The sequence below is a fragment of the Pieris rapae genome, chromosome 20 (genome assembly GCF_905147795.1).
Source record: "Pieris rapae chromosome 20, ilPieRapa1.1, whole genome shotgun sequence".
Classification (NCBI taxonomy): Eukaryota; Metazoa; Arthropoda; class Insecta; order Lepidoptera; family Pieridae; genus Pieris; species Pieris rapae.
The window spans coordinates 1276129-1290288 of NC_059528.1; the positions used below are offsets into that span (position 1 = coordinate 1276129).

General features: G+C 33.2%; 1 protein-coding gene across 1 annotated transcript; it reads left to right on the top strand.

Annotated features, from left to right (window-relative positions):
• The first annotated feature begins 423 nt into the window (after nucleotides 1–423).
• Nucleotides 424–8042, top strand: LOC111000818 (hairy/enhancer-of-split related with YRPW motif protein). The gene is made up of 3 exons (XM_022270405.2): nucleotides 424–847; nucleotides 1345–1553; nucleotides 7048–8042. The coding sequence occupies exons 1-3, from the start codon at nucleotides 657–659 to the stop codon at nucleotides 7542–7544; spliced, it is 897 nt and encodes a 298-aa protein (XP_022126097.2). The 5' UTR covers nucleotides 424–656; the 3' UTR covers nucleotides 7545–8042.
• Nucleotides 8043–14160: the final 6118 nt, after the last annotated feature.

Below are 14160 nucleotides of genomic sequence, written 5' to 3' on the forward strand. Positions count from 1 at the left end.
AATTGTTAGCCCAATGAAATTGCGTTTTCTAATTGATGCTGTTCCCACCGTGCGCCGGCCACGCGGCATCGTAAAACATTAAACTGATTCATCTACACGCGAATATACATCTTAGTCGAACGGAATAAAATCTATAATCACATATCTATTATAATTGCTGTACATATCAAATGTTAGTGACATTGTAGAATCGTTCCTGCGTTTAATGCTTTTCTATTACTGTTGGAGTAGAATTCAAAACCGTTCATTTGCAATATCTATTTAAAATTGTAAATACGCTATGGGTGCATAATTATTGTGCGTGTATGTTAATCTTTATTAGCATTGAGATAGAGTTGTATTTCGGATAGCTACATTTTTGCGTAAGGGTTGGTTTACACACGCGGCATGCCGCCGGCGTCCGGCACACTCCCGAAACGTCGCTCGACGCGTGCGCACGTGTGCGCCGTCGCATGCTCGCACTATTGATAATTACGAACTCTGCTGAAACTGATAAGAAGTTACTTTGTCTTTTACTTTGATTAATTTGTGTGAATCTGTGAACTGTGTTTTGTGTGTGTTTTTTAAATTAAGTCATTTCCAAATCTATTATCGTTTAAAAAAGGTTCTATAGTAGGCCTTCCGAAAGACTTATTTACGTGATTGCTGCCAGTACGATGGAGTACCACAGACATATGGAAGCTGCTCATCAGCAAAATCAGCCGAGCCAGTGGAATTATGGCTGGGGACCTCCAGTGCCTGCGCCTCCAGCACCTACCTTAGCTCCTGCGCCGGCTCAAAGGAACAAAAGGACACACTCTGAAAGCGAAGATGATGCCTTTTCAGAGGAAAGCAGCAAGGATGCTACGTGAGTACTATAATCTTTTTTTAATATTGTATAAGACTAAAAACTATTGCTTTCATGAAAATAACGCTTCTCAATATATATTTAAAGCTGTAGAGCTTGCGCTACGACGTAGCAAGTTTTATCTCTTTTCCGGCGCACGGCCGTTCTTTATTTAAGGCATTATATCCTATTCTTATAATATTGGAAAATTGAATTTTTGTCTTTTGTATACTATCGTGTTTCAATTTTGCCTAAGGATTTCATTGAAAATCATGTATTTTGCGGTTAAAATAAAGTCAAAATAGTCTAAAGATTGATTCATTCCCGATTTTATAAAGTAATCTCTATCTACGAACGCAACAAGTTGTTTTAATATGGTGTTTGTTCCATTGTCAGAATGAGTAAATTTTAATTAGGTTTACAGAAACTCGTAAAAATCCAAACCATTTTTTTGTATTTTATTCACAATTTCTACATTAAATAAAAATAATACCGTCTAATAAAAATTATCTCCATAGATCCCAAGGCGGTGATTCCTGTCAGTTGATGACACGGAAACGCAGACGAGGTGTCATAGAAAAGAAGAGAAGAGACAGGATAAACACTTCATTGACAGAACTAAAGAGACTTGTACCTGCTGCATGTGAGAAACAGGGCTCTGCAAAACTTGAAAAGGCCGAAATCCTACAACTGACCGTCGACCATCTGAAGATGCTTCATGCTAAAGGTAAACTCAATTTTTATACTCACTTCACTTTATCTTTTGGTTTTCATTTCTACGGAAAAGTCAGAGCTTTCATAGTACGTTAATGATTTAAATTATTCATTTACAATTGTTTTTAATTGCTAGGAGCTAGTTGGAAATTATTTCTAATTAAATGTTCTTCTGCCTAACACAGGTATATGTAACATATAACTTGAGTTTTGAGGTAGGCACAGAAAACTTATTTGCAATAAAGTTGACCAAAATAAATATAAGCAAATTCATACCTGATTGGATGTAACTCTCTCATCTCAGATACTCATTGGTATTTCAAGCAAAAACAGATTATGCCAATTTTTTAACATCTAAACACCGTTACATCCGACAATTAGACCTGTTGAAATTCGTTTCCGCTTCCTCGCAATTAACAAAGCTTTCGCGATAAAAAACATTTTCTAAAGTTTACCGTTCGCCATTGACTAGTCTACGGTTAACATTTTGCTTGGCTATCTTTAATAGCTTTGAACATCGTGTTTTTTATTAAAAATATGTATACATTTTTGAATCAGTTTAAAAGCTCTTAAGGTGAATTTTTCCGCATGCTATCGCATATTTTATTATATTTTGCTTGTATCATTGCTACTAGATAGTAGATAATATATAAAATTCTCGTATTGTTTATTCAGACTTGTTCATTACTCATCACTAGCAAACTGTGGAATCGACTACCGGTGGGGGTCTGCCCTGAGAGATAAGACCTCCAACTATTCAAAATTAGAGCGTACTCCTCCCTTAAAGGCTGACAACGCACCCACTAAAATGGGTGTCTATGGGCTGCGATGACTGCCTTTTTGGGCGTCCCACAGGCTCGTTTGCCCCCTTATATATAAAAAAATAGTAGTTTAAATAAATTCACTAACGATGCAACGATAGGTTTAAAAGACTCACAGCCCTCCCTCATCTCTTTAACGAAACTAGAATTTAGAACTTTGGTTTTTTGACTAATTAGATATAAACCATATAAACCTATATATATAGGTTTAAAGACTTTATTTCTCGAAAAAGACAAAAACATCACTTACATGAGAATAATGCTGAAGATTAACATAACATTGTAGTCGTTCTTAAAATGATCAATAATGCAATTAACTTAAAACAAGTCGTCGAGGCAAATTACGAAATTCCACCTGTATCGACGACGTCCACCGTTCCACAACCGAGCGTTTTTCAAGACGATTTTGTCCATGGGCGGCGGCGGTATCACTTAACATGAGCCTCCTGCCCCCCCGGCCCTTTGTTCTATAAAAAAAGTTCACCAAAGAAATATGAATTAAAAATTCTAATAAGAAATGAATTTAAAAGTTATTTTGTCTAAAATATTCACTTAGGTTCGAGTTGAATACAAAATTTACGTTTTACATTAATTTAATTTTTACGTTAGTAATTAAATTAGCATGCTAACGGTCGTATTATCATTTATCACTCGGGGGCCAATTCCCACGCTAGTCAACAGGTGCCGACTTTTTATGCAGGATACAACGGATCGCACTTGCAAATGTCCGGAAATGTTTTGCAATAATATTATGTGAGACATTTCTTATACCTACTATAGAATTCGTATAACAAGCATCATATAAGTTAAAAGAAACTATTGATAATAACAGCAATAAAGCTATTTATAAATTTGACGAATATTTAAATGGTCTAAATCAATTGATTTGCTTCAGTTCAAACAATTTGTTTGACTCAAAATTTAGCGATTAAGATTGAGTTTTTTGCCAGTTCTTCTTGCCCGCTCTACGCCCTTGACTTGTGGACTTTTATTATTATTATTGGTATTCAATGTTAATTAAGAATTTAACTTCTTTTCTGACGTTCATAAGTGTACATGTTTACCTATATGAATAAAGTTAATTTGACTTTGACTTTGTAGCTTTTCTAGAATGCAAAAACCTTACTAAAAAACCTAACCTAACCTAAACCTTACTTTGCTTAGGGATGATTATAAGTTTGTAGAAATCTAATTTATAAAGGAATATTTAATTTCCTTCCGTTGCGGATTTGCTGACCTTTACCACGCCATTAATGTTAAAGAGCCCTTTGCGTCTACTTTGCGGTTAACCCCGCCCGCGGATTTACGCTCCAACTACTAAATAATTAAATCGTTCATTCACAATTATTATACATATATGTAGCTTCAAACTTAAATGTGTACTTAAAATTATACTAAAAGTACTTCTTAAAAGATTAACACAATTTATTTTAAAATCACAAAAGAAAGCCTTTTTTAACGGATTTAAGTAATGTATTATTATATAAACTGAAAATAATTTTATATATTTTTATTCAAACGATAGTAATTCCTTATATTGACATAGAAGCCTATTCCCAACATACACTTATACAATTTGCGGCTATTGTAAATCTAAAAAGTAGTAGTAGAAAGCTATAATTTCCGACCATTGCTTTTAAGCCCCAAATTATGTAAAAACATTATTTTTTCAACGCTTATGGAAATTTAATTTCAGTCGCCTCTCCTTTTTATGATAATTCTAAGCCCTTACAAAGATGATACGGGAAATGGATCAATTACCATTCATTCAACATTGCGAGAAAAATGACCACTTAAACGTAACTCTATTAAAGGGCCATCGAATAATTAATAAACCATCAAACCGCAGGTAGTCTTGTGTTCCGGGGGTACGCACAAACGGACACACACCTGGCGCTAATAAAAACTCACAAACAGGAAGTGATACTGATCTATTAGACTGTCTCTTTCACACATAGGAAATGAAGGATTATATATATTTTAATCAACTTTAAACAAGATGTAAAAAAGATTGTCATCAATATTTAAATACAGATTTTACGTGCAAACCTGACCAATATGTTATGCTATTTAAACATTATGACAGTGCTATATTGCTATATCGTACGACTCGACCCTGAGGTCGTAGGTTCGATCCATGGCTGTGCACCAATGGACTTTCTATATGCGCATTTATCATCCGCTCGAACGGTGAAGGAAAACATTGTCAGGAAACCGGCTTGCCTCAGACCCAAAAAGTCGAGGGCGTGTGTCAGGCACAGAAGGCTGATCACCCACTTGCCTATAAGATTGACAAATGAATGTGAAACAAATACAGAAATCTGAGGCCGAGACCTTAAAAGGTTGTAGCTCCATTTTTTTTAAATATCGCTATATAATGGGGTTTGTAGGGTGAAATTAAGGGTTATAGGATTTTTTATGGTGAATTAATAAAAGTTGTGGACCATCCCTGGTACTTCACCTAGAGTTATAAAAACTGCTATACAAACTATTCTCTCTGAAGTATATAATTATGGGGACTTTTACTGGTATAATGCCACAGATCATAATCTATGCATAGAGTATATTAAAAGATAATTGACAATTTACAAAAATACTGCGAAAAGAAGATTAACATTTAATTTTTTTAAAAGATGAACGCCTGACAAAATATATATAGTGTTGAATGTAAGATTTGCCTTTAGTTTAATATGATGCATAGTTTTCGAACCAATAGCTGCCCCTGCGAACTATGTTTCGCTATTTATACTTAGTTAATATATATAGATACTAATATATGTAAAAAACTTCTATGCTACCCTTTGCTATACTAGTTTTATTTATTTATATAGATAAAAAGCAATATTCTTGAATTGATCATATCATACTTTTTTTACATTTAACTGTAGTATATAAAAAAATACTAATAATAAAATTAGGCCAAGATAGGAATTATATTACTAATGGTTACCGATATAAATGATAAATCAATAAAAGATAAGTAATCAAACATACCAGTTAGAGGGGTGGCGTGGGAATCGTACCCCTTAAGCTATCCCAGATAGGAGTACTGACCCTCCGACTTAGCGAGGGTATTATGCAAATATAGGTACATATTTTCTCACACACGTACTCACTAATCGCAAGTTAATCTCATTTGTAGTAGCCACACACGTTTCAATATGAAGATTTTTGAATATCGAAAAGTTTATTTTTTAATTTATTAATAATTAATGTGTTAGTTTTGTATACAATACCGTTTTATTAACATTAAATTAATCATACCGAACCAGAACTAAAAACCACAATTCTATAATCTTTATCCTCTAACCTACATCACGCGTCCTTTGTAGTCTATGACAAACGGAAGCACTTTACGATCAAAGGTCTTGTAAAAAGGAATAAAAAAAAGGGCGCCATTTGCGAGTGTTTTTGATGCATATATATTATTTAAATTCTCTTTGTTTTTTATTCTTTATGCTATAGTCAATATAAATACAGTTTTTCCGATATGACTGCACCTCTTTTTTGAATTCTTCACAATTACTACATGTTCGGTTTCCGTCTAAAATCTTCTGCCTTTTGCCTTATTGTATACAATGTTAAATCTTCTACTCGTTAAATTTAATATGTTTATGCTCATATTTTCTTTCTCACTACCTTATCCATATCCTAACTACTATTAAGTTAAAACTATTGCCATAAAAAAAATTAATACAAATTTATATAAATTTAAAATTCATATAGGTAATACACTTATGAACGTCAAAAATGAAAAAAAAAATCTTCTAATTTTACAATTTTGTTTTTGATTTACACAACGTTTGTGACCATTAAACCATGTTCCACGTGACATCTTAAGTAATTAATAACAATAAAATAAATTAAGAACAAAGATTTGTCCTCTATAACCAGGAGGCATGGTGAATTAGGAGCAGCGAAATTATAATTTGAAAAAACAAATTAGTCTAACATAAAAAATGATTCTCCATCTCCATCCTCATCCATCAAACTGTGATAAAATTTTAATAAATGCCTGATTCCACACGTAGATTTGTCTTAAACCTTACCCTTTGGCTGGCAAGTTTCCATAAAGTTCTTTCAAGAGATAAACCCGAATTCTGTCGAAAGTATAAGTAATTTAAGTATTGAATGACAACATTCAAGGGGATGGATCCTGCCCTCCTGCCCTGCTTTACAAACCCCAAGTATAGCGGATCTTATTAATTTTTTACCTTTATCCGGAAGATTGCCGGAAAGGGTTCCCGTTACATTACCTCTCTCTTTAACATATTATGTAAATACTTTATCTCCCTCTAATTGTTGCATAAGAAAGGGTACTTTTAAAGGGTGAATCTGAATGGGAAGAATAGTTTTTGTTTTCTTCTATAAAAAGATTCTGAATGACGCGAATCGACATCTGCGTTACTCGAGTTATGTGTGGACTAATAATAATATTGTCTTACTGACGCGATATTTAAAAGAATAGTAATTTTTTCCTGATAAAAAAGTGTATCAGACTGTAAGGCAGGCATTTAGAACTTGTCATATACTTTTAGATTTGCATATTTGTTGTGTATGCTTTAAATAAATTTACCCACTACATTTGTTTTTTTTTTATTTTGAGGGTACTTACAGATAATTCACAAAACCAAGTTCAACTGCAGTACCGTGGCATTTGTATTAAACTTATTTATTTATTTCCAGGTCTCGATACTCTCGCATATGACCCTCAGAGATACGCCATGGATTACCACAGTATTGGCTTCAGAGAATGTGCAGCCGAAGTAGCGAGGTATCTGGTTAGTTGCGAGGGCCTGGACATCCAGGACCCGTTACGGCTTCGACTCATGAGCCACCTACAATGCTTTGCTGCTCAGAGGGAGTTAGCAGCTAAGTCCGCGAACTGGGGATACCCACAATACCCTCCTGTACAACATAGTGGATTTGGCCAGGAACCTTCAACGTCCACAGCGTCCATTGCTCCCACAGCAGTTGCGGCCCCTCTCTCAGCGGCTCCATCTTACCCTCACTACCCTCCCGCTCCACCGGCCCCAACGGGACCACCAGCGCCCCCTGGTCCCCACCCGGCACCAACAGCACCGCATTACCCCGCCCCGTACCCCCATCACCCGCCACATCACCAATATTCACAGAACAGCTCAAAGCCGTATAGGCCATGGGGGGCCGAATTAGCATATTAGGATATGATAAGAAAGAACAAATAAATGAGCGAAAAAGTGTGATTTGGTGATGTTTTTTTGAAGGCTTTAAAAACTAGTCGAAGGCTAATCTGTAAAATTGTAAGTCAACCATTTTATTTTTAATGGTAGATACTAAAATATCTAAAGAATGTGCATCTCATGTATATTTGGAATTACCAGAACGACTGATGTAAGTTAATGATTTAATAGCGAATTGTGATTCTATTGTAAAATTTACAATGCTTTGATACAATTTACAATTCATGGTAAGAATATATTCATTATGTAAGTAGAGTAAAACTTATAAACTATGAAATCAAATGCAGTTTGTATTTTCCTAGTATCATTATATGTACACGGAAATACCAAGATTTCTAAACTAATTTCATGAATAGCGGTTTCTAACCACATTCAATATAGCATTGTTTATAACATTTACTTACGAATCCTCGTCAATACAAGTCAAAAAACAGTAGGAAAAATATTTATCAAAAAATTAAAAAACTCAAAATGTATATTTAATGATTGCAATTATAAAATACAGTGCTAAATCCAATGAACTGTACTATTTAATAAATCAAGTATTCCCAAAAAGTACACGTCAACATGTTTTATTTTTTCATGTTGTATTCTGGGCTTTTGTATTTTATAATATTTTACACCACGTGTTATAAGATCTCAGAGTTTATACCAAATTTAAAGACTGTTATATATATAGATTGTGTGATATAATAATGGACCAAAAATAAGCTTTAATTGTCCCTCGAAGCTTTTATCTTGGTTGTGAATAGATTTTATAATGTTAGTATAATTTACGCTTTTATTGAATTAAATAATACCTAATCCTACCTAATGAGTGGATCCTAGACCACTTGTCTATCTATATCTTTAGTCAAAATAACTCTTTCAGGTTCAGACTTAATGATTAATTATAATTAAAATATCAAAAATTCGAATTTAATTCATTAAAAGTGTATTTTATTTTAAACAAAACGCAAATAATTTATTAAAGTTGTGTATGATGTGATACACATATTTTTATAAAAATTTATACAAATGTAAATATCTGTATATAAAGATTGAGAAATAAATTATTTTTAATATATATTCGTATCACTCCAACCCCCTTGAAATACCAACACGGCACGCACACGATCGCACAAAAAATGACTTTTTTGCACCCTAAGTTCCTACGGAAGTAAGGAAAGAGAGGGGTGTATTTCATCGTAAGTGTAAAAGGGATGGGTGTGAGAAATGCAAGGGAACCAATATCCCAAGCAGTGGAGTGGGACGGTATATTGTTGGACATCTGGCAGGGTCAGTATTGCACCTGTGTTACTGTATCTATATCCAGATTTGCAGATAAGAAATTATGCAAGAGAAACATTCTTCCAATAAGAATAACTTGTTCAAAGTATAAGCCTAAATCTATATTAGATTTTTGTGTTGTATAGTGTGTTAAACTACCAAGTGATGTGGTAAATTTGTCAAATAATAAATTTAAGAAAGTTATAAAACAGAAGCTCTCTAGGAAAGCTTATTATAAAATATCGGATTACCTAGAAGATAAGGAAGGTTGGAATTAAAAATAATCTTACCAGCACTAATTTCACTGTGTAACTAATATATGAATTGGAAATAATTTAAGACGATCCAAAAAAACTATCCCGAGATGTGACATATCTTGCCTTTGTGTGCTAATCGCGATTCCGAACAGGCAGAGAACAGGTAGAGTTAAATATTCAAAGTGATCATATGATTTACCTGAACAAATATATTTTGAATTTGAAACATGCGAAAATGTTCCTTATAGATATGCAATTATCCATTACTATTCCATTATTGTATTGTCTTAGGTAGTAGGTACTTGGACTTTGGTCGGAAGTTACTTGATTGGAGAGATCTTCTCCTATGTAAACTTAGAAGGGTAATAAAGGTGCTAAAAGTGTTAAATTTTATATTTTTTAAATTCTTCGCATTTCCATATAATATATACTAGCGGATCCGACAAACGTTGTCCTGTCTACACGTCTTTAATTTCAAAATTTCAATTTTTAATAAGCCATTTTGATGAAAATTATTATTCAAATGTTATGACAATATCTAACGATCCAGCACATGGTCACACACGATATAACACAATGATAACAAAACTTTTTTAAATTTCGGGACAGACTAAAATTAAAATTCGAATATTATTTAAAATTTGACACTGCGATGGTAGCGCATTAAGTCTGTCGGATCCAATGTAAAACATTCCAAAATCAACAACAACTAATAAATTGAAAATTAATTAAAAAAACATTGTCCAGCGGACAAAATTGTGAATCTAAACCATTCCCAGATCCCCTTGAACACACACAAAAAATTTCGTCTAAATCGGTCCAGTCGTTTAGGAGGAGTTCAGTCACATACACACGCACACAAGAAATATATATATTAAGATTAACGAAATCATACACCCTCTCGCTACGCAATGGTCATCAGGTATGGATGGCATGAATGGCAGGCCGTCGAATGTCGTTGATCCATTGAAGATCTTCTTGTGTGGACACATTTGCCATGACACCTCTCCCTCCGACAATTAAAGAGCTGGGATGGCCGAGCAGACGGAAAATAATAAATTTAAGAGTCTTTCCTACAACGATTTTGTCCAGTTGCAGTAGATTCTTGCGGCGTGGGGTTCAAATGCACAGGCGCTCATTAAAGATTTCACTTGGCGCCTGGTAGATAGTACTGGTGACCACGGAGCTGGTGTTTTCCTCCTTCAACAAATAAATATCATTAAAGGTACACTCCTGTATGGATCATTTTGATCATCATTGGATTCATTCATGTAATAAATTAACGACGATTTCACCAGCCGCTGGCGAACTCTTTCTAACAACTGACATGCTATATACAGTTTTATTATATAATATTTAGGGCCTGTTTCACAATGTCCGGATAAGTTCCAAATAAGCTATTTATTACTTATTGGTAGGATAAATAGTATTTTTGCGTTTCACGACTGTCAGATAGCGCTATACGTCATGAAATTCGAAGTATCTTATTTGGAACTTTTATCTTTCGAATAATTTATGTGTTGCATAGCTATTTGGCACTTTATCCATACATTGTGAAACAGGCCCTTAAAATTATGATTTCCAAATATTCAAAAATACTGTTTATCCTACAAATAAGTAACAAATAGCTTATTTGGAACTTATCCGGACATTGTGAAACAGGCCCTTAGTGATCATGAAAAAATTTAATTATGTATTATACTTAATATAAATTGAAACAAACAATTATTTATATGTTTATTCTCATATATTTCTTGGAACAAAGTCGTCAGCGAACTCATATTTTAATATTACGCTGTTGCATATGAACGTGTCGCCTGTCGCGTATAAGGGGCTTATAAATATAATTCATTTAGTTACTATAGACTAAAACAGGTCATATTACATATTATTTAATGTATTAGTTACTTATAAACCCCAAATACTTGCCTCAAAATGTACTGTAATAAAAACCATAACGATACTATTTTAAATTAAGACAAAAAATATTTTACACTCTTTAAAAACAAATTAAAATCAATTTACATATCTAGATCGCCATGCTATCAGTAGGTATAAATAAATTAGGATTATTCAAATCTTTTTCTCTTTTAAGTAACAGTATATTAGGAAATGTCTGAAATACTCCCCTTATTACAAAAACATGTTTAACCAGTTATAATACAGTCTATTGAAATAATACTTTTGGTTGTACTCTGTGCTTTGGTAGACGACAATTTGGCAAAACACAATGAGGAGAAGACAAATAAATTCGACAAACGAGGTATTTCCAGATAAAAACTGCGTGATTCAAGTCTTAGCGGTATATCGACCCTGAATTGCCTAAACAAATACGGGAGCTAATGTTAGACCTAAATTCCTGTATAGGTCATATCGTTAAAACTGCTTACTGTTGAGGCCAGTTGGGGTAAAATGTTCCATCATGGATCAAGCATGATGATGACTTCATTGAGAATACCTAAATTTTCACTGGACATGTCCTCAGAATAAACTGTCGGCTTCCTTTCTTCTTCTTACAGCACTCATACATTCTTTATCCCAAAAGAATAAAGCTGGTCTTCACAAAATCGCGTGACAACGTTCGTGTCAAAAGTTCCTTCGGGCTATGCAATTAAAGAATGAAGAGTTCAGCTCTATCAGTCTAAATTACTATCGGTATTATAAATGAGTAGGTATATTATGTCATTAATAAAAAAAGGTTTTTAAAATTACATTTACTGGCAGTTTTTTTTATGTAATAGAAGGCAAACGGGCAGGAGGTTCCCCTGATGTTAAGTGATGGACACTGACATTGCCAGAAGGCTCGCAAGTGCGATGCCGGCCTTTCAAAAATTGGTACGCTCTTTTCTTGAAGAACCCTTAGTCGAATTGGTTCGGATATACTTCAGTGGGCAGCTGGTTCCACATCGTGGTTTAGAAAAAAAAAGAAGAAATTAACTGTTGTTCGGTGATCGATGTATATTTATTTAAAACCTAGTAATTATATTATATTTTACATATGTTGTTATTTATAGAGATAAAGGTAGAGTTTTGACGGCCATGATAGAGCTGGCCTATTTACCATGCCGCATATGCCGCAGGAACGTAAATACTGATACATACAATTTCTGATGAAGGCTGACTAGGATTCCATTGACACATAAGGTCGATGACATTTCACAGAATCACCAGTTAACTAACGACAGAAATATTCAATGGAAATTCTATGCTTTTTTTCGTTTTCTGTGAATTAGATAAATGTTTAGTTTTTTGTTTCATAATATTTATAAGATATAGGAGATTAGATTTTCCCGAAAAAATAAATACTAAAAATATAGTTTTGATAAATATTTATATCACAATCTTGGTGGTAAGTATACTGTAACAAATTCCATATGATGCATAAATCAAGGGTTATTAAAATGTAATCCACTTGTTTTCAAGTTTCATCGATATTGATCTAATAAAGTAGGCCATCTAGTCAGTATGTTTGTCCGTGAGAATACCTTATCATAAGAATAGGCCTTAGCGTCACAATATTTGTTCACATTTCTGTTCACTTTTAATCTAATCAATGTCTGCTTATCTGTCGCTAGGCTATATGCAGATTTCTGTTGGTTTATTTTAATTTTTTGATATTAAAATTCAAATAGCCATGTTTATATGTCGTATATATGGAATAAATACTGATTTTGCCAAGATTTAATCAAATTTAAGATCTACCAAGAAAATCACTAAGAATCGATTAAATTATGTTACATTTAATATGTTTTATAATAAACAACTGACAGGCTTCTGAAATATTAATCTCGCTTCAGCCTGGATGGATAGATGTTTTCGTAAATTGTTTGTTGCTAATTGATAATACATAATACGTATATTTACATATAATTTGATACCCAGATACATTTACATAAATAAAATTTACAAGGAAAAAAATTAATATATAAAGTTTTTCGACTACGTCTAACATTTAATTCTGTCCTTCAACTCCAATGTTTGTAATGTCGTAGCAAAGATGTTTGCAGTTCGGAATAACAGACATTTCTCATGTTATTTTCAAATGTGTATATCTTATTTCTTATATATTTTGTAATTGTTTGATTGTCCTTGTTTTTAACATGTGTGTTGTTTGAGAGCATAAATAAAATTAATTCTCAGAAATGACGATCTTTCAATAATCAATACATCAGAGATGTAGCGTCTTATTTTTACTTTTTACAAAAAAGCAAGAGGCTTAAGAGGTTAAGTGGTACTGCTGCCCATAGACACTCGCATGACAGTCTGCGTTGGAGGCAATCAGGCATTGCCTGCAGGCAGTCTGCAGGCAATGCGTTGCCAGGTTTTTTAAGAATCCTAAGTCAAATACACTAATTGAAAGAGCGGAAAGTGTGCATTAAACTGATTTCTTTTTAAAAAGGGTTAAAGTTATGGAAAACTTCATTTGTTTTCAGCGAGTGGTTTGATCTAGCTGAAAATTCACTTTAGCGTGAAAATTATTATTTATAATTATTAAGTCAAAGTTTTCAATGGAATAAAACCTGTTTTAAGTACCTAATTATATTTCAAATTAGCGGTATTTGCAGTATATGGATTAGTCACACTAACAATACATTATCTGCGGTTTATGTACCGGTTCTACTTGTTTTGCGTATTGAAATATAATCCTCCTATTCAATATACGCAGTTTCCAACGAAATATATTTTTCTGTAAACGTTTACGAAATATTTTTTTAGTCACAACATTTAATTAAGCCTACTGTTGTTCGAGTGTTGTTTCTGTAAAACTGGTTTTACTATTTTTTTATTAATATTGTATAAAAAATATTGTCTTCTTTTTTGGGAAAAGGGATACTCTTTTTTTAATAAATCCCAGAGGCTCTTTTATCTCTGCCTTTTAATAAATTTAAGAAATGTATTAAAGAAAATATGTGTAAAAAGGCTTACTATAAAGTGAGCGATTATCTAGTTGATAAAAGGGCCTGGGACTAGTGCTGGGCAGGCTACTTCTAATTAATTTGCTGTATTTGTTTTAAAATAGGTATTATTTGATGATTTGCTTTTTTGAAAGA

Excerpts from the sequence above, each read along its gene's own strand:
- LOC111000818 (XM_022270405.2), top strand. The coding sequence starts at position 657 with ATGGAGTACCACAGACATATGGAAGCTGCTCATCAGCAAAATCAGCCG. Across the intron at positions 848-1,344 it reads GAAAGCAGCAAGGATGCTAC|ATCCCAAGGCGGTGATTCCT; the intron begins GTGAGTACTATA and ends TTATCTCCATAG. Across the intron at positions 1,554-7,047 it reads GAAGATGCTTCATGCTAAAG|GTCTCGATACTCTCGCATAT; the intron begins GTAAACTCAATT and ends ATTTATTTCCAG.